The sequence below is a fragment of the Temnothorax curvispinosus genome, unplaced genomic scaffold (assembly GCF_003070985.1).
Source record: "Temnothorax curvispinosus isolate PA1 unplaced genomic scaffold, ASM307098v1 QBEX01016763.1, whole genome shotgun sequence".
NCBI classification, from domain to species: Eukaryota; Metazoa; Arthropoda; class Insecta; order Hymenoptera; family Formicidae; genus Temnothorax; species Temnothorax curvispinosus.
The window spans coordinates 391,800-419,708 of record NW_020226543.1 but is presented as its reverse complement, the minus strand read 5'-3'; the positions used below and the strand labels follow the sequence as shown (position 1 = coordinate 419,708).

Genomic DNA, 27,909 nt, shown 5'->3' with positions numbered 1-27,909 from the left:
ACACACACACACACACACACACATTAAACATACTGTTTTAAAACGCTTTTGTCAGCGCCGAGCTTTCGCGCGACCGATTTTCAGCTACAACGCGCGCTATCGCTTTTACTGTACGCAAAATGAAAGGCGCGGCTTTAATTACCAACGCTGTCACACCAAAAGCGTTAATATACGTCAACGTTTTCGTCGTAGATATTATCATCGCTTTTGCCGTAGCTGTGATATATCTTTGCCACCGTGTAGAAGTGTGCTGCAAAATTCTACAGAGTGTGCAAGGAAGAGAGAGTGTACTCTCCGTTCAAGGAAGAAGAGGGAGGTTGGCAAAGAGAGAGAGAGGGGGGGAGGGAGAAAGAGAAAGAGAGAGAGAGGCCGAGAGAGCAATACGGCTAGAGAGTGGGAAAATGAAAGAGAGCAAGTGAACGAGAGTGAGAGAGAGAGAGAGAAAGAATGACAGTAGGCTCGTTCGCCACACCAGTCAGTGTTTCCCGAACTGCTGTCAGTGACAGTTCCTCGATCATGCGGCGGCGGATCCTCGATCATTGATCCGTATCAAGAATCGAGATATTTTTTTTTCTCTCTCTCCGATCTGCCGGTAATTTTTTATTCGCGTTGTTGAGTTTCCTTTCCGTTCGTACTGTTTTCCCATTGAGACGCTGCCAGGAGGATCCTTCGTTGGTTCTCTGCTCTCGCGCGGTGCTACGAATCACGCGGGGCGTTGTTGTTGTTGTTGTTGTTTTGAGTAATTGGAGCAATTATGGTGAGTACAATTTTATTACACATTTGCCGTTAATCGAGCGCTGTATTGAAATATATTTTCATCGGCATTTTTACATAATGTAATCCGAAAACGAAACGACTTGAGAAGTATTAAATTGTTCCGCATTTTTGTTCATAATTCGCACATCGTGAGCAGAAAATTGCTGTTCGTAATCGACAAAAGAATCTATTAAATTTAACAATTTAATTATAACACAATTATTTAATCATGTAATTAGGCCAATTGTGTCAAATTTTAATTTTTTTTTTAGTTGATTAGAGACAGCAATTATCTAAATCCTATTTACCCTCTCTGATTCGCGCGCATTAGGTAAGAGACAATTCCTTGGCTGGCAATCTATCTCGATCGCCCGAGATCTGTCGGAGATCCTCGACGGAGAAAGAAAGAGAGATCGCCCGAAACGATTTGCTCCAATTTCGCGATTACCGCGAATTCAGTGGAGAGAGAGAGAGAGAGACCATCGAAATCGTTCTCTCGCGCGGCGAAGAGATATTCCGCGTGTCCGACGTGTTTTTCTTTTCCACGCAGCTCCGTTTCCAAGCCGTCCGATCTTTTCGCGCGACGGAGCTATATTACATCACGCGTGTGAATTTATGCGAGACCACCGTGGAACCGGTCCAGAAAAAAGTTCGTTACGAGTGTAAAATTAAAGACGGACGCGAGAGTTGGCCAGTATCATTTACCGCCGAGCGTCGATTTGGTGGATCAGTTGCGCGATTCGTCACGGGATACATTGCAATCACCGACGATACTTTTGCCGACAAATCTAAATGAATCTGAAAACGACGAATTTGAAATCGGTAAATGTTTGTGTCGTTGAATACGTTGCGCACTGTTAATCTGTCAAATTCGTTACGGATATCCGAGTGGTAATTATTATAATCATCATTGATTGGAAACAGCCGACTTATCGAGCATATCACGCGGCGATAAACATCGAGTATCTACTTAGACTTTCAAGCGCGTTGCGACATTCGCGTAAAAATCCGCTTGAGCTATAGTAATGATATAATATTAGATACAGTAATGATTCTGCGACAGGTATCTGCGCGTCCGCATTACACACATATAAACACACACACAGTCAGGACTTTCGGTATAGAGACCCGAGAACTTGTTCTGTCCTTCCGGGTTATACCTGCGAGTCCTCTCACTTTCGTCGTGCGACGACCTCGACTTATTATTTTTTTTTTTGGTGTAACAATATAAATCCTTGCCGGACAGCGGCATCGAAATCACCGAATGATCGCGTGACGTCTTCGTCGCGTGTGGGCGGACCTCTTCGTTATGGGATATATGGGAACGAGCAAGTAAAAAGTGGACGTATCTCGTCGCAACCTTCGTTACGTCGTGCAGAATGCACCTGTTCGCGCGTCGCAAAAACGCAAATCTGCGAGGATTGTAATTGAGTCGCTCTCGGGGAACTTTTTCACTTTTCACTTTTCATCGCTCTCGATCTCAAGTCATTGTGCAATTAAATTCCCTTTCATTGCTCCGAGTTAAATGACTTACGTGATTACGGCATAAATATTGAGATATATACGTAACAACTTAAAAAAAGAAAAATTCTTCTTTAATTGCTTTGTACTCAAATGAGCTATGTTGCAATAATGCAATGTCAATATTAAATTCTTTAAATGTCAAGCCGACTGTTCCATTAAGACGCTAAATCATCGCTTCGCGATCATTACAGATCTATCGCACACATTGCAACTTTCTATCTCATCCTGCCACGCCCCGAAGTATTGAATTAAACGTCCTATACATAGCATATGATGCTGACGATAATTGAAACTGCTGCAGCAGCTTCAAGCATTTTTCCCCCCCCAGAAAGCTATTAACGTTTTATTTACAAGGTTGTGACAGAATATCTGTCAAGACCCGATCGTTTTTTGAATATTTATTTTTAATACAAGAGGGACACACACATCTTCTATATCATATGATTCGAAACTCGTTCGTACCTCTTCATCGCGATCACGAGACGCAATGGATTGCGCTGAATTATTAATGAGCGTCGCTAATCGTGACCAACCGGTATAACGGTGTAAGGAAAGAAAAAGGAACAGACCCGCCTTTTTTTTCTGTTACATCCACCGGTGAAACTTCCGAGAATCGGGTTTTACAACATTTCGCCGTCGCAACACTTTGACATTCACTCCTCCGTTATTACGGCGACGCGACGACGTCCCGGTTATTCCGAAATCGTTTCGGGCATTTTCACGTATGCGAGAGGTACAGGTATTACATTACATTTCTTGCAGATATAGGAAGAATTTATAAGGCTATTTTATCAGAACAGTATCAACCTTATTGCAAGATTAAACGCTCACGTTTTCTATTTGTCTCGAGCATCTATCCACGATATGCCAGGAGTAATTTATCAAACGTTGAACTGACTTTTAAACGACGAAGAAAGAATGCTGCCCACCTCGCAGCAAATACATTTTCAAATACTAGGCATTTTGCGCGCACACGATATCTAGATGTGCAGATTCGATAGATAGATAGGAGATTCGGCGAAATCCTTCCAGAAAATTATCCCGCCGTGTAAGAGCGGCGGGAATGCGAGAAACAGGTGTGCCGCAAAATCGTTGACAGTATAAAATATAATATTTAATCGCGCGCGCCAAAGAACCGGGCGGACATGCGTTTCGCGCCGTCGTCAGCGACTCTCGACAAGTGAACGTATACGCGCAGCTACCGCGGACCTCGGGCTCGAGGTGGGCTTTGATTATAGAAATTCGACCGGATTCCATCGGCTTTCTATCGCGATTCTTTTCCGCGGGGTTACGGCGCGCCGCATCGTGCACCATTTATCTCGAATTACCGAAGCTGGATTGTGCGACCTAAACGAGTACTCGGGACATCGAGAGGAAAGTAACAACGGCGACAATCGACGACACGTAATTACGTGTGCAAGCTAGTAGTTTTTTTTTAGTGACACGTGTTTTAGAAGAAAATCCCGATAATACATTAGTAATATATTAGTATGCGATTGACAAAGTTCTATAAATATTCTCATAACGTCTCATAAATTCTTTATGCTTTTATTAAAAGAAAAAATTTTCTAGACCTCTATTTAGTATTGATACACGGAGAAAATTTTATATTAAATTTTACTATGCTGTCGCACCAACTGCGGACCATCAAGTTTAAATGCTATATTCTTATAGTAAAATTACTATGTCCATAGCATTTAATGCTACGATCATAGCATTCAATGGTATAATTATAGCACTAAATGCTATGGACATAGTAATTTTACTATAAGACTATAGCATTTAAACTTGTGCGTCTTGATGGTTCGCAGCTAGTGCGACACCATAGTAATATTTACTATAAAATTTTCTCCGTGTACTTAAATTTAAGAATCTCGTTATTGTTAGGCGTTATTGAAATAAGAGTCAGTATTGCGAAAATATGTGACGGCCAGTCCTTTTATCTTCTTACACTTAGTTTCTTTTTTTTGTAATAGATAAAGTTTGTGCTGCAAACGCGCGTGCACGTTTGAGATCTTTTCCGCCGGAAGTGAGGTGAGAGGACGGGCATAGGGATTGTCTCTAGAATATAAAATTGCATTGGAGGAGGAATGTTAGCGCGAGGACGTGAAAAAAGGAAACGTATCCAGGCCACCCACGTAGCATAAGACTTGTCGTGTTTTTCGCACGGGAAACCGTTGAAAATTTCATAAGCGCGAACGCGCATGTAACATAAAATCCGAATGGAAGTGAAAGGACGATGCGTGGAACTGAATAATAAATATTGGAAGAGCGCGAAGAACAAAATTCTAGAAAGGATTGTGAAAGATAAGAACGAGAAAACGTAAAAAAAAAAGAAAGTAACATTAAAAAAATATATTATTTAAAGAAATATTTATGTAGATGCAGAAAAACATTTTCTCTTAAATTATCAAAATAGAAATTAACAATTTTATTAATTAATTTAAATTTATAGCTGAGAATGATTTGTCGTTAAACAGAAAATATGAGAAACACTGACTTTAATGCTATGAATAAAAGATTCAATGTCCGTTTGCTTCTCTGAAATTATGAAAATAAGTGGCCTCCGTGATAATAACAGAATTGCAATGACAAGTAGAACAATATCTACGATGAGAGAAAAGGTATATAAAACAGCGTGGAAACGGCGGCTCAATTACGCAGTCCGTAACGTTCAAGTCTCTGCTGCTTTCCAACGTAACCTACATACGCTTATATCTCTGGCTAAAGAAAATGAAACCCTTTTTAATCTTTTTATTAACGTGCGTGCATAAAGCACTCAAAAAGAAAATCGATGCGAACCGATTAATTAAAAATCTTTTCTTAAGATCGTGCGATCTACTTCACCAATATTAAACAAAATGTTTAAAAATCCAATTAAACGGCAAAATATACGGCGATTATTTTATATCTAACTAGATCAGACATATTAGAAAAATAACGGAATGAGTTCAGGATTATTGAATTACAAGTTAAGCATTAAAGAACCATTGTAAAACAGTTACGTGCGTACGCTGAGAAAAAAAGTTGTTAACTTTACTAAATGTGTTCAACTGATTACCACTTTTTAATTGAAATATTTAAACAGAGAGAATTTTTTGTTATATTTTACCCTTAAATTCACTACAAACTTCGGACAACTTGGCAACCAAGAAATTTTTAAAATATAGAAAAGACAAACAACGTGGTAACAATTACCAAGCAGATTGGTAAATTTTGAAAAATTATTGAAATTTCCTAGATATATTTTAGTAAAATTAATCAAACATATTTTATATTTTAATGTAATAGATATTAATATTTTTTATTATGGTGCATGGATATTAATCAGAATAGCTCGCATAAAATTTTTGGTGGTACAGGTTGTCCCACAACTACCATGATTTCAGGGTAAATTTTAAGAGAAAATTCTCTCCGTGTACGTATTTAAGTCAAATTTAATCGTATTTAATGTACGTCGTATTTAATTTAAATACTTAAATATTTTAATAAAAAAAAAAAATAGTAATCAGTCGAACGCATTTAGTCAAGTTAACAGCTTTTTCTTTCTCAGTGATATAATTACATGTAGCTGTAAAAATTAATTTCGTCAATAGCAAGTCATCGCAATTCTCGCGATAGATTGACGTCGAGTGGGAAAAGAGGTAGGAAGTCGATAAGCTGTCTTCTACAAATCAGCAATATGTCCCGTAGCAGGAAACCAGTGGAAGTTTCATAAGCACAACCGTGCGCGGACCACCGAAAGCCCCTCCGGCGGAAGTCAGGTGAAAACGGTTTGCGAACGTGCGTAGCCTGGAAACGAATCGATATACGCACGCATCGAGATGTATTTATAGTGTCAGGGCCTTCCCCCGACGCCCGACGTCGGCTCGCGATTTTTAAAATAAATTCGATTCCGCTCGCAAGCTACTGCAGCTAATTAGCAATAAAGAGTACACCGAAAAAAGGAATATTCTTGATTTAAAAATATCTTTATAGTTTCAACGTGGGAATCTTGAAATCAGATTATATTGCGTTAAACGAAGAATGCTCGCTTGAATGAAGTCATTATATAGTTCGCAACCAAGAAAAAAATGAAATAAAAAGTTGAAATTCTTGTAAAAAGATATAGATTGCTTCGTATATAAGCAAGATCACTATAATCTTCTTATAAGAACTTTTTATTTCAGAATTTTTTTCTTGGTTGAGCTATATAACTTCATTCAAGCAAGTTTTCTTCGTTTAACGCAATATAATCTCATTTCAAGATTTCCACTTTGAAACAAGATATATTTTCAAATCAAAAATATTCTTTTTTTTCTGTGTAAAAGCAAAGTAGTTTCATAAGCCGGAAGATACTTATTGGCTCTCTTTATATTCAGTCTATACAATTTATGGCTTCTAATTTATGTCGCCTTATAACTAGCCGAATTAGCTACCGCATAAACCGATTAGGTGCACGATAATCAGCGAAGAGTTGTATTCGCATGATGTATGTAATTTTTATGAGATCCTTTCATCCCGAGCCTCGGTATATCGGCGAAAGTTTCGATCCCATTGCTATACGTAGATACACACGCGGCGTGGCCATCGAGTTCGCTCCGACAAGAGCGGACTTTTTTGCTCGGTACCGGGCTGTTTCCAGGTTAAAACGCGTCCGGGCGCAACGTGTTAAACAGGTTGCCTTTATGTAATGCCCACAGCGTAGCGAGTATTGTGTAGATCACCGTCGCCATCGCGATTCTAAAGCCGGGATCTTTGGCAAAGCCGTTTAGATCTCCAAGGATGGCGCGAAGGGAATTGGCGGTGGAGAGTGTTTTGAAACGTGCGGGACAGAGATCTTTTTAAAATGTATAACAACTGTGTGTGTTCGAAGGATAGCGACTGATAGCAATCATGTTTTGGCATTGAAAGTATATATTAGCCAATCGTTAAACGGTATGCGAAACAGGAAATCCGTCAGAATATTTCGCCGACACGATACGCGAATTTCTTATCCGTGTAAAGATTGGCTTTTAAGTCGATAAAAACACGAAGAAGAAATCGCGGCTCTGGCGGAATATTTAATTCGCATCGTAGATGTTTTCTAATTTGGTCGGTGGAAAAAGAAGAAATTGTGTGTATATTCGAATGAATTTTCTTACGAAAGTAACCATACGTAGATTGATATCACATACGTCATTCAAGGTTAATTAACTTGGAAAGTGAAATTCGTCGCTACGTGCTGTTTTTTTTAGGTTGCTCAATGTACCGCGCCTTTCCAGGCGTTGTTTTCTTCATTATTCTCACAGCATCGCGCGGTAAACCTCGCGCGCATGGAATAACGAACGTATATTTCTGTTTTGTGATATCTGTCACGTTAACATAAAGAAATGAAGAGATACGCCGCTGGACACGTACAGAATTACACGCGACGTTTACAAAGATCTACTTAAAGCAAAAACGTTTGCTATTAGAGGCTGGAAAGTCCTTAATATTAAGTTTAGATATTTTTTACAATGTTTTTTTTGTAATTTTAGAAAAAAAATCTAAATCTTATAAAAATAACCATGCGCAAAAATTACATTATGTGTCATACGAAATAATTAGAGTAAAATTGATATGTTCTTAGTTTTTGTTAATTGATATCAACATTTCACCATTTATCGCAAAGCAATTTATGGTTAATAATCTAGAAATGAATATACGTTACAAAAATATCTCCAGTTGTGAAACTTGTGAAATTTATTCCAAATATTTGTCTTATTACAAGATATGAGATCTCGTAGGATATATGAGATCTCTCCTAAAGACCCTTTATATAAATGTTACACGAGCACATGTATGTCGGAACAAAGCGTACGCTTTGCTCGTGGGAAAAATGAGAATTGCCCGCTGTTTCGAGTCGCAAGAGATAGGATTGCAATCATACTGTGTGGGCAAATATCGTGAGATGAGAAAGGAAGATCGATCTTGAACTGATAAGCGAGAATAATTACATTAATGCGTTGAAGCAATGCATTTTTATTCTAATAAGATGTAAATAATGGGCCACGAGCGAGCAATTAGAGAAGTTCCGCGAGCGGAATAAAAAAAAAAACGGCAAAATCGTATGCGAAATGTTATAGAGGAGAGCTTACATTGCAATGTGTAATTGCGACGAATATGAAAGACAATAAAAGCAAAAGGCTGGATATGTTGTCAGCAATTTATTTTACATTTCTGCTCGTAATCTGATTAATTGTTTCAATTATTCCTTTAATCATTACTTCACTTTTAATTCAATAAGAATGAAATAAAAGTATAATCTGCACTTAATTTGAGATGTAAATATTAATGAATAATTTCTTAATGCGGTATTATTAATTTATATTGTTGTATATAAGCTTTCACTACATATTAGCTTATTATTAATTATTTAAATAAATTGTATAAAAACTTGTTTAAGTACAACTGTGTTTACAATGTTATATTCTTTTTATACATGCAATTAGTTAAAAATAATTTAGAATTAATAATTTGTGGGATTTACTGCAGTAAAAAGAAAAGATTCTGATGATGAGTGTTTCTCTGAAATATTTCAAATTTGTCGACAAATATATACTTTTGATATAATTAACGAATTTTATAACTACCGCACACTTCACATATGAAAAAGACGTCTTTATAAATTATAAACGCTCATACGCTTTGAGATTTTAGCACATCAGCGAAATGCCATTTAATTGGAAAGTTTCTGGAAGGAAAAACGGAGAACAAATTGTTGAACCGTGAGAAACGTTAAGAATATAGATTGTACTTTGGGAAAGTTCGGCGTAACCATTGAACGTACGAACTAACGGAAATGATTAGACGAATAATAGATAGTTTCTTTTTTTTTCACCGCGCTAGCACTTTCACCCGAACCCCGGGTTAAACGTTAATTGGCTGTTAATGAGCGGCGATTCCCTTCTTTTATGAGTGTAAAAAGTTTAACGCGTGCGCGTAATTGATATTTTGCTGCATCGGATATGACAGATATGGAATTATCGGCCGCGTTATACGCCGATGCGATTTGCACGATGTGATCCTCGGCGTTCTAATTACACGATATAGGGTGAGCGGTAAACCGAGGAACGAGGAAACCGTGTGGAAAAACGGACGATCGTGCATCGATACGGATGTAATAAAAACTTAGAACGCCGCGTATTTACATGTCGCAGCTGCGAAAGACGCGAGCCGATATCTTGCATAATGCAAAATGTTTATAGCATCACTTATATAATTTGATAATAGTTCCATTCCGTTTGGTCGTATCGTTTTAGCATAAATTATTTAGCTCGATATATCACGTACGCATTCGTTATTTCTAACAACGTGCAATTCCTGCAAATTGTTTACAGCAATGTAACATTTTAGCAGATTTTAATGATAAAAAATACTGTAATTTATTCATTGCTAACGGCTGGATAAAAACGGCTAGTTGATAAAAAAAATTTACTTAAGATATGAACGTAATTTGTAAACTATAAATATGCAATGTAATTGCACGACAGAAGCGGTGAGTCAATGCGGTGACTCTTAACGAAGTTAAGATAAAAATAATAGACATTTTATTTTTTCACATTTTAAGCTTTCACTCGTTTTTAGGTCAAGCGCTAATTATTAGCTAATAAATTAAAAAAAAAAATTGTGCTGCATACAAAATTTAAATTTAGGTGAAAGTAGGAGGAATCGACAGGCGATGTAAGATTATCGCTTAATTAAGTGAACTGGTTTGTAGTTAAAGTCTCAAATGTGCCAACTATAGCTAGCTGTGACCTCGTTGGAGTCTACTTAATTAAGTTACGAATAAATAATTATTTTATCACGAGAAATGCGCTTTCACGCATGAGAAATATTATATTCAGCTCGTTTGAAAATAATAACAGATTCATTTATGTCGAATGGAATTTACAAAGGCAGTATAACGAAGAATTATTAAAATTGCTAAAAATAAAAAAATAATTATGTCTAGCTTCGATGATCTTAATACTTTTCTAAGTTTCTAAGTTTCTAAGTTGTATAAGTAGAATAATAAGAAAAATGGATTTATTCAAAAACATAGGTATATGTACAATTTAATGCAAAAATGCAAACAACTCATCTGTATTATTAACATAAATTGTTTTTATCTCTGAATTAGAATATTGCCCATATTTCTTACCTATATTAATCAGCCTTTTTCTATTCAATTTGATGAAAATATGATCAGTCCCTTTTTTTAATACTTTGTATACTATACACATATTATATTTACAGTTTTTACAAAAAAAAAAAATAATATCTATATCCCGTGCAATTTTAATCAACAACGACTCTAACAAGATATAAAATTATAAAACATATGAGATACACATCAGTTGCCAATTTCAGTGTGACTTTACAAGCACGCATAAATTAACGCTGATACAAGAAGAAAGATAATAATTAGTCGCGTCGAGTGTCATAAACCGCATGTCATTGCACGCCGAAATGAAGATTGAAGGTGAGCGTCCTGAGGTCGCGGCGAGCAAGAAGAGGAGTATATCATTAGAGCACGCTTCTCGGTGTACGGCACTTATAGTAATTATTACATCAGCGTGCAGCGCGCAAATTACCGTTAACGCGTCGGATATATATATGTATGCGCCGTAGCGGCGGGAGAGCCTCGCCTTTCAAGTTTTCATAATCGGCCTGACGCGACGAGAATTATTGCTCGGCGCGATTGTAAAACACCATGAACGGCTCGCTGTTCTCTGTCATCCTGACAAATCAGGCGGCAATTTACATTTAATTGTCGCGGACCTTCGCCAGAGACGTTCTCTTCACGCTCAGACCCTGATATTATTGCCGCCGACAAGATTTATTTTTTAGCCGTCACGTTTTCGCGGATGCAAAACAATCCGTTGCTATCGATATAAACAAATATTAATGTGCGTATGAGGACGTTGGCAAATCCGCATAAAAATTCTATGATTTGCATGTTTACACGGATCGTAAAATGCAGAGCGAGGACAGAGAATCCTTTGTAAGAAAGAATACATAATGCAGTAGCATAATCGTATTTTTCCTCTTAGACAGAAAAGCTTGAAGAACTTGAAAAGATTAGAGAAAAATAATCTCTTATCCGCATCAGAATGCCTTTTTAAACGTAAAAAAAAACACGGATTACTTTAACAATAAGATAATTATAGATAACATTATTGAATATATTATTCTTAAAAAGATCCTATACCAAATTAAATAAGCAACGAACTTATAAATTTTTTTCAAGTAATTTGATCAAGAAGACTTTCTGTTCGCTCTCGTTAAAATTAAATTGAACATTTTCTTAAAATATCTAATTAAAAATTAATTATAAATAACATAGCCTGTTGCAGTGTTCTTTTAAGAAAAAATCAGCTTTAAAAATTGTAAAAACGTCAATATTTGAATAATATATATGATGATTATGGGGCGGCGCGTGTACGCGCGAGGAATAACTTTGCATGACTTTGATTTTCACTAAATTGGATATGCGGTCGCTGCCTAGAAAGTCTAGCTAGCTAAATCTCGGCAACAAAAAATTTATTTACAACCGGTAAGAAGAAACGCGCCAGTTGAAAATCGTGTTTTAGCTTTATACACATCGAGCGCATGTAAGCTTTCGCTCGATTCCTGCCACTATACAGTAGTAACTGTGTCATCTCTGCAGACCTACATTCTACAGGATAAACAGATTAAAATACAACGCGTTTATTTGAAGATATTTTAATACGGGTTATTGACAGCCTATTTATTTATTTAAGTGCGACAATAAATAATCTCCGATATATCGCCTTTACAAAAAAATTATTTTAACTTTATAATATAATATATACAAAAAGTCTTTGTAAATTATTTAAATTATTCAGAGTTTTACGTGTAATCATCCTATAAATCGCGAAGAGATACACATTATACTGACTGAGCTTATCCGATTCTTCCGGAAAAGATACATAAATGGCGATTCTACTGCACGGAACACATTTCTCGATGAGAATTTAGTATTAAATCGATGAGAGGGAAAAGCAAAAACGGAAGAGACGAAAGAAAAAGAGACATGAAATTACCTTTGTCGATAAAAGTACATAATGACAAGGCTGTCATCTCTTCCGTTTCACCTTCTTCAACGCATCTTCTGTATCTGTATCTTGATGACTTCTAAAAATCTTAATTCTAATTTTAATCTTCGGCCAATTGCAAAAAACCACAATAATTGAGAGTGCGTATAACGAGGCTGGAAAACATGCCGAGGACGGGCACGGTGGAAAAGAATATGGAGAGCGCGAAGAGGAAAAAGGAGCGCAAGGCTCTCGAGAGTCGTATAAAGGAGGTAAAAGCGCGGTGGAACGCGTGAAGAAGGGAAGTCGCGAGGCACATTGACGGAAACCCACAACACAGTCTCGACAAGAGTAATTCGAGTGCGGAATGCACTTTGGGACTTATAGGAATTCGATGGCAAGCGGGAACGCTTGAAAGTAGAAAATGATGAAGAAATACGAAAGGATATATGTGGAAGGATATCATCTATAAGATCATATAAGCATGAAAGTTTATAATTCTCAATTTTTGCGTTTACGACCTATAAAGAAGTATATCTTCGTGAGAGGAAAAATAGTTGTTGCGAAGAATGTAGGCTTCATTAAAATGCAATCAAATGCAAAAGAGCGCGTGCGTTTATGGCAAAACGCACATTATAATTTGCTCGTAAATATAAATACGTAACGAAATTTTATTTGAAATAAGACTTTATGAGATGTACATTTCGTAAAAATATTATATAAAATTATATATAAATGAGATATAATATAAATTACCTATATTATATATGCTTCATATATTTACGTAATTTACCACGTGTTTTTGCTTTGCGATACGTAAAGAAAATTGTAGTTAAAAGGGATAGATCAAATAACTTGAATTTACAGTCGCTGATGAAGCGGTCGTATTAATAACTGTATCGTACTTATGACGGTATGACGGAAACGTTTCTATTCAGTGCAAGAGGTCGACGACGGTAATTCAATAAGGAATGTACACGGAACGTTCCGGAATTCGAGCAGAAATAAGAAAGCTTGACGCCACGGAAAACAATATTAAGATATAACTGGAAAGCCGCTATTACGAGAGAAATTTGCTATTAACATTATATAAAATGTGCAATATTAGGGAATATTTAAGTCAGAACGTAGAAATTGATGTAAGAAAATGACATTGACTCCCAAAACAAAACAATATATAAATTAATGTAAATTAAGATTACATTTATTAAAATTGCAAATCAATGTTTTTAAATTAATTTAAAAAATTTAAATTAGATCGCATTCATTATGCGAAGGTGATATTTAACATTTCTGTAGGTACTATTTCTTTCTTTCCAATTATTTTTATTATTACGTAAACAATAGAATACGTTAAATAATTTTATCAGAGATTTTTTAAAAATTATGACTAAAGCTACAGAAAGCATATACAAGATGTCAAGTAAATCGCATAAAATTTTCAGTGCGATCGCTATTATAAGAGCAGGGAATTTAAGCGCGTGCGAAACTAGCTAAACGAGAGCGCTCGACTGTAAACCAGGTAAATGTAACGAGGTGGCACGGTCGAAAAGAAAGCCTAGCGCAGTACAAACCGGTAGGAATGGATTAGTTGCATCTCAACGGTACTCTGCTTCCACCGTCGCGCGCAAGATCGCATGACTCGTGCGTCAAATTCTATAGATCATCTAAATTGAATTGGTAATTTATTACTCTGACCAGACAAATTTTGACTGTCGTGTTAAATGTACGATACTTAACAGGACATAACATATGTTTAATAAATTAACTGTAATCGAATTGTGTAATCGAAGTGCCGATTTTAGACCGCAAACTTACCACTATCGCATTATTAATCATATGAAAATATATTCTTTATCACTTATTGTTCAGTCAATTACACTACGGCGTGTCGCGTTGTAATGAAAATTACAGACGACATACTCGGACAGCAAAATCGCGACAACAATACGCGAACGGTTTGCGCCGTTCGCGAGACAAGCAAAAGGGAAAACGCGCATTGTGACTGGCCGCGGTGCATAATCGTCAGCATAATTGCATTTCCCTCTTAATAGGCGACGCTGAGAATCGATTTCTCTCGTCGTTGGCGGTGAATCAACAATTAGACGGGTGTCATAGCTTTACGCGGCGGATAACTTTCGAAAATCCCGAACTGCTTACGCGTATATATATGTGTGTACTTTACATGCGTACGTATAGAGTCCGCGTATGGAAGCGAAGGAACGTCAAGTGAAATTTTCACGGATGGACGGCCCCGCTGATCTAGAATCTGCCGCAAAACCGACCAACAAAACTCGCGCCTGCATCCTGCATACATATACTGATGATTAGCGCATCAAATGAAACGAGATATAGAATGAGGGCGATTGGCGACGTAATGCGAGCCTCGTCGGTTTTCACAATTTCAGATGCTAATCGGCGGAATGACGGGGGATTGAATCCGGTGTTAATTTCCGACAGTGTAATTTAACCTTCTGTAGACACGAAAGTATGCCTTGCGCCGATCTCGTCGTTGTTTTACGATCGCAAATCATTAATCCAAGATCATTTTCGCGTATTTACAGTATATAGAAACTTAACGTGGACACGAAATTGATATAGGTACCAATTTCACTTTGTAATAAAATATTTTTGTTAGCATCTATAAAGTATGTTATAAACAAGAAGCGTATTTAAATTAAGCTATAAAGTCAGTTATAAAAACAGAGACGTAATAAACATTAAAATATATAGCTGTAAAAAATACGATTCTCTATATTACGTACTCTTCTTTTTTTAAATTAAATTCTTAGCGCATGGAAAAGTACCAACTCGTTTATTTTGCATAACTTCTTGATTCTAAAACTTGTCTAGTTTTTTGGAATTGTAAATACATATATTGAGCACAAATGGATTTAGCATTACGTTCTGTTTGAAACTTTTACTATCACCGAACACCTAGTAGGAGACAGAACAGGTGGTAATTCTCCAATTACCTGTTCTGTTTTTTATCTTTTATCTTTTATCAGATTGATAGAAAGATTAAGGGACCTGATCATGCGTGACGAAATGACATAAAGCCTGGTCTCTCAAATCGGGTTTGTTATTAGCTTTGTATCTTATTAACCTGTACCTTGTAACTTATTAACTGCTTGTTAGTTTATATCTTATAACTATAATTGAGATAAGTAATTAATACTGCGAGAATCGGGAAATCAATTATAAAAGACGAAGAATTCTGAAATATCTATGCAAGTTTGAACATTGCTATTTTTGATAGTAAATTGATCAAATAATCGAAATATCATTAATTTTATTTAACAACAGGCTATAAAGTTGCGCTTTTACGTTCGCTGTTACGTTAAAAGAAAATAAAACTCTTTATGTAAAAAAAATGTCAGAGTGATTAATTTTTAAATAGATGTGCAAAATGTGAGCATTTTACCAAAAAATATGCTATTTGTATATATTTATAATGTCGTCTAAAATTACTTCTTATTTTATTAAGATTAATTACGTAATCTATAAGTCATAATTATATCACGATGCGATTAAATATTAAAAAGTTACATTTTGCACTATGACCTAATACTTAAAAATTTATAATTTATAGATATTAATTAATCATAAAAATATTTTCTAGCAGTAATAATAATGTTACAACATTACGCTAAAATTGCTATGTTTAAATCTATTTGTATAAGAAAGTAAATAATAAGTTTGCAACGTCATGCAACGTTATTGAATTAAACAGGATCAAAGATACATTAAAGATTTAAATCTGCTTGTATAGTCGACCCACACGCGGCTAACAATCGGCAATAAGAAAGTGGTATCGGATAAGGACTTATCATATCGTTGAGATACTTATGAAAATGATTTTAGATACAATACAAAGATAAGAAAAAAACAGGAGCTTTAGTATTGTCGAGAATAGAAAGATGTTAGACTTATAAGAAGAAAAGAAAGATCAAGCAAAAGTTTGCATTAACTGCTACTTTCGAAGCTAATAATGACGTTATACATCATAATCGAAAAGTAGATATCTTCGTAATTTATTATGCTATTTACCAGCGATATTAGCAAAAATATCTGATGCCGCGCTTTCACACTCTGCGTATGATCATACATTTTAAATTAATATGAAATATTACTCGATCTGTCACAAAGATAGATTTATTTAAATTCCTCTACATAAAAATGTCTAAAACGTATTTAATCGTGAAAGAAGAGGCCGATTGGACAAGCGCTTGGAAACATATTTCTGTTCGAAGCGAATATAACAAGATTTTCGTGAGCTTCGTGCTGTTCTTTCTCCTAAGAAGACACATCGAAGAAACCCGATATACCTGCGATTTAAACATCTCGGGCATATTCTCTTAAGATTTACGTCGGATTGCCTCGCATCCGCCGGAGCGGCGCGCCGCGGCGCGGCGTACGGCGAGTGCGCGCACGCGGATAGAGTAAGGGGAACGTTGAAAATTATCATCCTGCCAAGTCACGGATACTTGACTGGCTATATAACACGAGGGAGTCGTGCACCGTGGCAATAGGAGCCGCTCGTTCTAAAAGTCCGGCATAGAAATCTCTCGCTCTCTCCACGCGAACGGACGTGCATAGCCGGCCAGCCAGGCAGCCAGCCACCAACGACGACACGACGACGCAACGCCAGCGACGAGACGATGCAACGAGAGAGTTGCGACTGGCGATGGCCTCAAGATACTTGAAATCACGTCGAAAACCTTGAATCGTTTTGTATATTATTTGAAAATTTTTGTAAGTCTCGAAGATCTGTTTTAAAAATATATTTTCTTCTTTTACAACACTTACCTACATTAGCGTTTTAATACATCCACCATTTTGCAAATATAAGTAACAATATTTTATTTTTAAGAATTTGAACCGTGTTTTAATCGAATTTTTATTGAACTGTTAGAAATTTTTCAAAAAAGGAATTTTTTAATTCTTTTTTAAGAATTTAATTATATAAAAATTTAATTTGTTATAAAACCAAATATTATTTAAAACCGGAAATTCTTGAAAGTTTTAAAAATCTCGAATCTCTTTTTAGAAGAATCTTTTTTAAAACTATTTAAATATCTAAACATTCAAAATTTAAAAAAATAATTGTTATCTGTTTAAAAAAAAAAAAATGTATTAAAATAATGATATCAATTATGAAATAAATATGTACACATTTAAAAAATCCAAGACTTACAAGATTTTTTGAAAAATTGAGACAATTCAAAATTTTCATCATATATTCAAAGTGACTCGAGCCCATCACTATTCATCGCTAGTTGCAACAACGGCTGCAGCTAAAGTGCACGAACTACATGAGCTACACTTGTATGCAAATTGTGTTAGATGCGCGAGGATGCGAGGAACGCCTTTTCCTGAGACCATAGACACGCGACGTTAATCTTCGTCCTGTACACGGTTAATTAATAACCGAGCTAACGATTGTCAGTCCAAAAGTATAACGTGGAGTCGCTCCCACGTTAAAAGCGAGCGAGAGCGCATTTTATGACGCACGGCGATAATACGCGTTCCGACAATGGGCAATGAAGCGAGAAAAAAATAAGAAAGGGGGCGGGCACGGGCAATTTTTCGTTCGATGATGCCATTGTGTAGCGTGCGGGGAAGTACGAGTGAATGAAGCGAATGTGGATCGCGCAGGTTCTCGTCGTTCGCTCGCGTCTGCAATGACATTCATGAAAGATAAATGATGCCAAGAAACACGTATGAAATGTACGTGGTGCATTAAAATAAAATTCTCACTCCTCATAATTGTAACGATAATTAATAAAAATTAACAATTTAATAAGACAGACATTTTACTCAATTTGACATTTTAATCATTTCAAAGCTATAAATTATTGTAGATAAAACGTTCCTAAACTTTCACCAATTAAATAAAAACATTTCCTTATTTGCTCTGCTTGAAAAATTATTATTAATAAAAAGGATATTTCAATCAATAATTTTATGCAAAATCCTATATCATATATGTTAATAAATTTAATCTATATATTATTTTTAGTCTTATAACAAATTTATAAAGCGCCCGTAACAATACGGAGATAATCCAGTTCCGTTCGTAAAACGCAAACCTTTATGCAAAGTGAAATCGGAACAGAAGAAAGATTAAAGGCATAATTGCATTTTCTCTTCAACGCCGACGTCGCGAGGTGCGAATTAAAAACTTGTAAATGTCTCGAAGAGATGATGACAATCTCTCGCGTACCGTAATCGTTGGGAATATATATTTTGCCTATGGGTTCCAAACTTATAATCATGAGTCGCAGCTTAAAATCTAGGGTAATCCAGGCCTTCTGGGCGAATGGAAATTCCAAAAGACACACGCGAGCGATTTATAAAGCGGGACAAAAAAACCATCGCCCTGTTGACGCTCCCCCGTTCGTCTCCGATGAAAATCACTCTCGATAAACCGCATCGCGCGGAACGGCCACTTTGCGGAAAGAGAAAAGTTTCACTTCGTCTCTCGGTATATACATATATATATATTAGAACGACTGCGGCGGCTCGGTTCGCGATATAAAAGCGGAGGATCGCGCTTCGCGCTGAATAATCATTAAGCCGCGTGTATATCGCGTAATGATATTCAACGACGATCACCGCGGTCCCCCTTTGACGGGAAGGGGGGTGGGAGGGTTCACGAGGTTAAGAACTTTCCAGGCTCGTGGCTGGAATACAGAGTCGTACGGATGTTAAAAAAGAAATCCGCTCGTGTCCCCGCTGAGTCCCCGGTCGGCCATGGCCTCGAAAAAAGGATCGGCTCGGTCCGCGCCGCGGCTTTTTTTTTCTTTTTTCTTGCCGTTTGCAATAATAATTAATACGAGCGAGGACGACGGCATTTTATCCCGGTGCGGATCTATCCTGGCGAACAAAACGCGATGAAGCGTGACTTCCATCCTGATCTCACGCGAGCCTACCGGGAGTGAAAACGCGATTGGCGTGCGAAACGAGGAGAACCATTGCATTGTTTCATGCATTAGAGATAATTATTCCAATGCGTCTTTAAATTCTTCGTATTTTATCTTGAATGCAAGATAAGTAAACTGTATAACGTTGAATATTAACGTATAATAGATATCCTTTTAATATATCATTCAACGACTGGTAGCTTTCGTTCACGGTGAAAATTATACACGAGTTATTCCGAGTCGTAAACGCGGTTCATTCCGATATTCTTTATAAGATATAAGTAAGTATATAAAAAATGATAATCTTCTCTCACGGTGAGTTTCAGGTAGAAATAATTTTAGATAGAATACGTACACACAATTATTTTCTTGAATGTTTCCTCGCCGCTCATTATACTCACTTATCCATTTTTCACTCAGCCAAGTACTTATTCCATGAGTATACATACACAACTATTCGCTTAGCAATAGATTATTTAAACCGCAAACTACTTTCGCATTTCTTGGATGCCAATGAGAACAGCTTCGCGTTGAATCATTTCTCGATGTGTGTAATGTCACTGGGACTAAAGTCTCGTCGTTACATTAGCATCATTGGCATCGCCTTGGACATAATTTTCCACACGCTTCGAGAATGCAACGCTCACGTTGCATTATCTACCGTGCTGTGAAATATTGGCGAAAAAAATCCGCTTGTAAATCGAGCCGTCGGTCAAGCGTTCTAATCCGTGCTAATGAAACAAATCGCGATTGCATTAGAAAAACCTGTGGGTGCAAAATTGAAAAATACGATTGAAAAATACGCAATTGTGTTGCGAGGAGAAAAGGGCGAAAGTGCGAAATATATCTTCGTCGCTCAATTACGTCGTTAATCTCGATTTATCCGCGAGAGAAGTAAAATTTGAGGTCATCATCAGTTCAATTAGACTCCTAACGCCATTTGATGATCAATACATTGTTCTTCAATGGGGAGGCGATTCTTACTATCGCCTATTGTAGAACAATCCACGATTGCTTATAAGTAATTGATTTTCAGAACCGTGAACGACTTTTCCCACCGTTGCCTTTATCAGGCATCGCAGATACTAACGAGCGAGTACGATCTATTCTACATTTCTCTCCCCCCTCCAATCACGACGTTGTGAATAATACTACGCAAACTATAATCCTGGAGAACTAGCTATATCTCGGGTCTTTGACCTTATATCGTGCACGAATAGTTACCGCATCAGGGAGAAAAAAAATGTGAAGTTATGCAAACGCTTCTCAAGTGGATTTAACAGCTGATCTAATTAACCATAACAGGAATCAAAATCAAGTGAACCAAAGAATTGTCCGTTTAGCAAGGCTAAATTTTTCATCAACGTTTTCCAGTAAAAAAAAATCAAGCTAATCATTTCGCAATTTTATCTCCATATGGAAATAACAGACAGTATTTCTATTGCAGAAGTCATAATTATAGGTTATTATTAACTATCATAAAACTGATGTGATCGATTTTATGTAAAAATTTTCCGCGAGACTCGATCAAAAATGATTCAGACTCATTAAACTCTCGTTGCACTTACTTTATCTCTGCCCTCTACTATCTGCGTCTTCGTTTTCCTTTCAGGTATCGACCAGCAGAACTACCTGGAGGCTGCTTCTCGTCTGCTTCGCGGTGCTGCTTCTGGGCCTCCTTCAGCACGCCGAAGGTAACTCCACGATTCCCGCATTCATCAATTCCCATCGTTCATACTTTCGTGATAATCGGTTTGGAAATTATAACAGTTTACACTTTTGGAGCAATCGCGGGACTATCGGATGAGTGTCTATCAATTATATTGACAATCAACGAAACGCGTCTTTTTAGTACAAATTTAGTCTTCGACGGCCTGGCATGGCGGTTAATTTCTCTACCGGCATTTTGATTACATAAATTTTTTTATTAGCGATCTGTCGCGACAGCTCGCAGATAGCTCGATCCATCAAGAGCACTAAACTAAAATGTGTGTGTAACCTTCCGGTTACGCAAGCTCATATTATACAATACCCTAAAAAAAAGCGCAAAAGGGCTCCTCGTCGTTAATATTGCGTCATATATGCAAAACGATTTCAGAGTAATCGATTCTAACGGGTGAAAGGCACCTGCCTTTCGAAGTTTCGTGTCGTATATACGTGTTAAAAGCGCGAAATCTTACGTAACGCTGAAACGCATAATATTCGTGCATTCGTATACGTTGCGCAATCGCTGTAGGAAGAATCGGAGCGAATTTACGTAATTATCCGGCGATTGTGTGTATGTGTGTATGTATCGTCAGGCGCGAGAAAGAGATTCCGCAGGCCGACGACTTCCGCCCCGTCGATCTCGAGCGATCAGGAGGTCTCAGCCAGTGTCAACAGGTTCAAGGTCACGCGAAATCGGGTCAGCAATAAGAACACGAAGAACGAGCTTCAGCCCGGCAAGACGAATAATGACTACAAGGTAGGTGTCACACAGCATTTATCGAGCTCACGCTGATAAACGTTATCGGAGCGTAAAATCCAAGTTGCTGTCTTTGTACCAATCGGTTAATTATTTTTTCTTAAATTAACGAAATCACGGAGTTTTGGGATTGTTCAACCTGAACCGCGACGCTCTAAAAAAATTATCAGTTTTATTATCGTAAAGTTGGACCGTGAGACTTCTTCGAGATGCGTATCTCGAGATGATTTGTTTAACAGGTCGAGTGGAGTTACTACTTGGAGTTAACGAGATCTTGCTCCTTTAACTCTTTACTGTACAAAAGAATTTTGAATAGTACATTCTACTGTTTTGATATTATTCATATTGTGGCAAACAATGGCAAAGTTTTATTTATAAAGAATGAAAAATATAGTAGTACTTTTATATCTTGTAAATCTAATTATAATTTTGCTAATCTATTATGTATTAAGTTGGCCAATAAGTCCGTGCGGTTTTTTACTTATAAATTTTACTTATAAAAAACCGCACATACTTATTGGCCAACCTAATATATCATAAGATAAGAAATAACGTTAGCTATACCTATTCTGTGCTAATTTTTCATCCTCTCCGTAGCTCGTGTGCTATTACACGAATTGGTCCCAGTACCGCACGAAGATCGGCAAGTTCCTGCCGGAGGACATTCAACCTGACCTCTGCACCCACGTTATCTTCGCCTTCGGATGGCTGAAGAAGAACAAACTAACCAGTTTCGAATCGAATGACGAAACGAAGGACGGCAAGATCGGTTTGTACGAGAAGGTGGTGAATCTTAAGAAAGCCAACCCGTCCCTGAAAGTCCTGCTTGCAATCGGTAAGATTGTTTAGTATATACTTATGTCATATTACCTGCTCGAAAATCAAAACTAAATTATTAACGTAATTAATTACGCGGTCGGCGTTAATTTCTTTTGTAATAATCTACCACGATCTTTAAAGTTTACGCAAGTTTTAAGTAAAACTATGGCGTTATATTATTTTCTGTATGACCAGGCGGCTGGTCCTTCGGCACGCAGAAGTTCAAGGATGTATCCTCGACGAGATACGCCCGGCAGACCTTCATCTACAGCGCTATACCATATTTGCGGGATAGGAACTTCGACGGCCTTGACATCGACTGGGAATATCCGAAGGGCGGGGACGATAAGAAGAACTATGTTCTCCTGCTGAAGGGTATAAAGACTCGCTTTTTAGAAAGATCAGCGCAACAATGTGAAATCTCCCCGAGACTGGAAATGTCAGACGCACGTTAAATCTTGATAAGGCGGTTATTGCCTATTGTTTTATCTCCGTACGGGATTACGCGAGTTCAACGTGCGACGTGCCACTTGACATTTCCACTCTTCGCGCGCGCCGTACGTCGCGCGTATATGTCCGTCACGTTGCAGCTTGAATTTACTTTTCATCATTTTCCCGCAGAGCTGCGAGAGGCTTTCGAGGCGGAGGCGCAAGAGAGAAAGAAACCCCGTCTTCTTCTAACCGCCGCGGTACCAGTTGGACCTGACAACGTTAAGAGTGGATATGACGTCCCAGCAGTTGCCAGGTATAATAGTATAATAACGAAAAATTAGATAAGGATATAAAATATGTATCTAAAAATGATAATTATTTGCATTTAGACGGCTATACGAGACTACAATTATTAAATTAATATGAAACTAAATATAAATTAAATCGCACAAATATTTCAATCTTTAATTTTTCATGTGATATTATGCGTAGTAAATAATATTTTATTATTATTTTATAGTAAATTAACAAATTTTGGACGAAAATAATTTGTATTATTTAGTTTTATTTTTCTCGGGCACGCGATTCAGACACAATTCAAATGTAAAGTGCGACGCGTTTACTTTAATTGCATTTATCATGTCTCAATCGCGATACGCAGAAATGCATTCGACTGACAATGTACTTTCATCCACTTAGTTACCTGGACTTCATCAATCTCATGGCCTACGACTTCCACGGGAAATGGGAGAGGGAAACCGGTCACAATGCCCCGTTGTACTCCTCGTCATTGGATTCGGAATGGCAGAAACAATTGAGCGTCGACAACGCGGCCACAATGTGGGTCAAGCTGGGCGCACCGAAAGAAAAATTAATCATAGGCATGCCTACCTACGGCCGGTCCTTCACCCTTTCGAATTCCGCCAACTTCCGCGTACACTCTCCAGCTAACGGTGGCGGAAAGGCGGGCGAATACACCAAGGAGTCTGGTTTTCTCGCATATTACGAGGTACCGTGGGGATGAGGAGTTCGAATTTGTTTCAAGTGTATTCAAACTAATAATTTGGACATTATTTTATTCTCCGGTTTATCAGCGCAGCTAAAGTTGCAGTCTTTTATTTAATTTTTTATATACAAATTGCAATTTTTAATCGTTGTATCACCACTCGATTAGGAAATAGCAAAAATTTGCACAAAATAAAAATAAATTTGTAAAATTAAACAATAAAAGTAAAATCGTTTTTTAATGTCAGATCTGCGAGATGCTGCATAACGGTGCCGCTTACGTTTGGGACGACGAGATGAAGGTACCCTATCTGGTGTACAACGATCAGTGGGTTGGTTTCGACGATGAAAAATCGATCAGGAATAAAATGCACTGGCTGAAGAGCAAGGGTTACGGAGGTGCGATGGTGTGGACGATCGACATGGACGATTTCAACGGCACCGTTTGCGGTGGGAATGTTCGGTATCCTCTGATTGGCGCGATGAGGGAGGAACTTAGGGGTATTTCGCGAGGTTCCAACGCCAAGGACGTTGACTGGTCAGCAGTTGCTACCACTATCACAGAGACGATAGTGAAGAAACCGGAGCCTTACAAGATTGCCGCTTCGGAAGTGCTCAACAAAGCGAAAAAGTCTATTCAGAAGACTACGCTTGTCATTAACACTCCGATCCAGGGTAATTTTTCCAAGTCGGATCACTAAAATCATAAAATTATACTCTTATAATTGTACTCTTATAATTATTTTACATAAAATATTCTTTAATGAGCACGTATGTTTTAAGATTATCGAGAAAGATTATTTCTATTGAGATAACGTTTATAATTAGAGTTTAACCGCGTCATGGTAAAAGTGTTTTTATAAATTGGCAGAAAGAGAGGCGCAGACCATTTGTTACCTGACAAATTGGTCGCACAAGAGGCCAGGAATGGGACGATTTAGTCCGGAGGACATCGACCCGACTCTCTGCACTCACGTGGTGTACGCGTTCGCTACTTTGAAGGATCACTTACTTACCGAAGGAAGTGACAAAGACGCTGAAATGTATAAGAGGCTGATCGCACTTCGTGACAAGAATCCAGACATTAAGGTATTTATCACCTAATCGTTTTGTTGAAAAATTCAACGAATTTTTATCGCATCACTGCCCTATCGAAAACATGAAAGAATTTTTATAAATTCCCATCTCGAATAAAATCGAATCTTGTGAGAGTTAACTGAACTAGAGGTTCCAAACCTACTTCTCGATCTTTTTTTAGTTTTGAAACAACTTTCTAACAATTATAGATAAAAGAAGATGATTGAAGCTTAGGACACAGATAATGATAATGTTATTTGAACAAACAGATAATTGAAATTGAACGCAGTCGCTTATATTTCAACAATGTTTTCAGATTCTACTTGCGATCGGAGGATGGGCATTCGGCTCGACGCCCTTCAAAGAACTCACCAGCAGCACATTCCGGATGAACCAATTCGTCTACGAGGCTATCGATTTCCTGCGAGAATATAAATTCGACGGATTGGATGTTGACTGGGAATACCCAAGGTATTTCCTTTGCCTCAAATGTATCTTGTATTTCGTTCGATATGTAACGTATATATAATCTTTTGAAATATTTTTTTTGCAGAGGAGCCGACGATCGAACGGCCTACGTTAATCTTTTGAAGGAACTCAGGCTGGCTTTCGAAGGTGAAGCAAAGAGCTCTGGCCAACCGAAGTTAATCTTGTCGGCCGCGGTGCCTGCGAGTTTCGAAGCCATCGCTGCAGGGTAGATATCGCAAATATGTTACGATTAACAATGACAAAAATTTATGTAAACGCAGTACAGAAAAGAGTGACACAATATTTTGTATCTTTTATTTTATAGTTTTATAATGTAAGAATGTTTAGCATGTTAGATGATTACAGCTCTATTTTTTTAGATACGATGTCCCTGAAATATCTAAGTATCTGGACTTCATTAACGTGATGGCATACGATTTTCACGGCCAATGGGAGAGACAAGTTGGCCACAACAGCCCATTATATCCTTTGGAAAGTGCTACTAGCTACCAGAAAAAGCTGACAGTGGTAAATAAATATATTCGCATGCTAAAGCCTTAATCTTTTTGAGCTGTTATGAAATTTTTCGTATTCGATTTTTAGGATTACAGCGCGCGAGAGTGGGTGAAGCAAGGAGCGCCAAAGGAAAAGCTTATGATCGGAATGCCAACGTACGGTAGATCCTTCACCCTGGTCGACAAGGATAAATTCGACATCGGGGCACCAGCGTCTGGTGGTGGAGTGGCCGGAAACTTCACCAACGAATCCGGATTTCTGTCTTACTATGAGGTACGCAATATTGTTTTTTTTTTGTAATACTCAAGTGCGCTGATTTTCTATCTATTTAAATAGAATAATTAAGACATTTCGTATATTATGTTTTACGAACCTTTCGATAAAAGAATGCACAATAAATTTTATAAGCAATATAATCTTTATATTATGTTGCACAACGAAATCTAAATGAACATTTCGTAAATAGGTTTGCAGCTTCTTAAACGAAGACAATACGACTCTAGTATGGGATAGCGAGCAGCAAGTACCATTTGCATACAGAGAAGATCAGTGGGTTGGATTCGACGACGAAAGAAGTCTTATTAACAAGGTAATAATAATTAAAAATTTATCAAGGCATATAACTTTAGGGTATTTGAATTAGATATAAAAATTAATAATTAAAAAATAAGAAAAAATTAGTATAAGTAATAATACTATCAAAAAATTTATTGTAAATAAATATTTTAACATTTATCGTATATTTTTTAACTTTATAATAATGTATTCTTAATGCATTCGAAGACTATTACTCAAGAATATTTAATATTATTTTTTGCGCATTAATTGTTACACATATCTTGCGTTTACGCAAGCATTCCTTACAAAGCTTGAGTTATATTCCTTTAGATGAATTGGCTTAAAGAAGAAGGCTTTGGAGGCGTAATGATCTGGTCAGTTGACATGGACGACTTCAGAGGATCTTGCGGAGCGGGAAAGTATCCGCTGATCAAAGCAATGAAGAAGGAGCTGCAAGACTATAAGGTCAAGCTGGAATATGACGGTCCTTACGAAAGTAACTTAAGAAATGGAAAATACACCACTAAGGATCGTAAGTAAATCGATATACATATAACATCGTAAATTTTACGATAAGAATGACAATTTTATAATGCAAAATATTGTACGTGAAAATAATATTACAAAAGGAATACCAGACTCTCTAAAATTAATGAAATTGGAAAAAGATGGGTAAGGAATAGGTGACAAAACGATTGAAGAATTGATCGTGAAAATAAATTTTGCAGCGAACGAAGTGTCGTGCGACGAAGAGGACAATCACATATCTTATCACGCGGACAAGAATGATTGCACGATGTACTACATGTGCGAGGGCGAGCGCAAGCATCACATGCCCTGTCCCGTGAACCTGGTCTTTAATCCTAACGAGAACGTCTGCGACTGGCCGGAGAATGTCGAGGGCTGTTTGCATCACACGCAAGCGCCGCCCGTATAAAAGCGAAGAGCAGTAACGAAAGTAATTTTCCGCGGTGCGCGAAACTGTGTAAAATAAAAAAAAAGCGTTGAGGAAGTCTAGGGAAAGTAATTTTATTGAAAGCGTTCATCAATTCGCAAACAATAAGTATATTATCATCGCGCGTCAACGTGTTCTATCTCTCTTTACGAATTTTCTGTTCCATCTACGCATTCTTCCACAAGTATCTTATTGTCTACATCTTTATTCCTATTTTTTAAGAATTTTTTTTTTTCCATTCTCGTGTATTTCTGCCCTCGCCATCTGTATAAAGCACAAGTGAAATCATGACAATTACATTTGTAAATAAAGATAAATTCTTGGAATAGCCATTATTTTTATATTACAATTATATTTACTCTGTTCTCG

At 37.2% G+C, this 27,909-nt stretch overlaps 1 protein-coding gene across 1 annotated transcript; it reads left to right on the top strand.

Moving 5' to 3' along the window:
- Nucleotides 1-492: 492 nt before the first annotated feature.
- On the top strand, nt 493-27,870 carry LOC112466962 (probable chitinase 10). Its single transcript, XM_025035344.1, has 16 exons — nt 493-757; nt 20,859-20,940; nt 21,547-21,710; nt 22,308-22,545; nt 22,725-22,904; nt 23,151-23,274; nt 23,661-23,970; nt 24,215-24,641; nt 24,838-25,055; nt 25,360-25,514; nt 25,597-25,737; nt 25,892-26,039; nt 26,115-26,300; nt 26,494-26,616; nt 26,916-27,117; nt 27,314-27,870. The coding sequence occupies exons 1-16, from the start codon at nt 755-757 to the stop codon at nt 27,520-27,522; spliced, it is 2,910 nt and encodes a 969-aa protein (XP_024891112.1). The 5' UTR covers nt 493-754; the 3' UTR covers nt 27,523-27,870.
- Nucleotides 27,871-27,909: the final 39 nt, after the last annotated feature.

What these genes read in the sequence shown, in the direction of transcription:
- LOC112466962 (XM_025035344.1), top strand. An exon ending in CATTAACACTCCGATCCAGG is followed by an intron (nt 24,642 to 24,837) that starts GTAATTTTTCCA and finishes ATAAATTGGCAG; the next exon opens with AAAGAGAGGCGCAGACCATT. An exon ending in AAAATACACCACTAAGGATC is followed by an intron (nt 27,118 to 27,313) that starts GTAAGTAAATCG and finishes TAAATTTTGCAG; the next exon opens with CGAACGAAGTGTCGTGCGAC.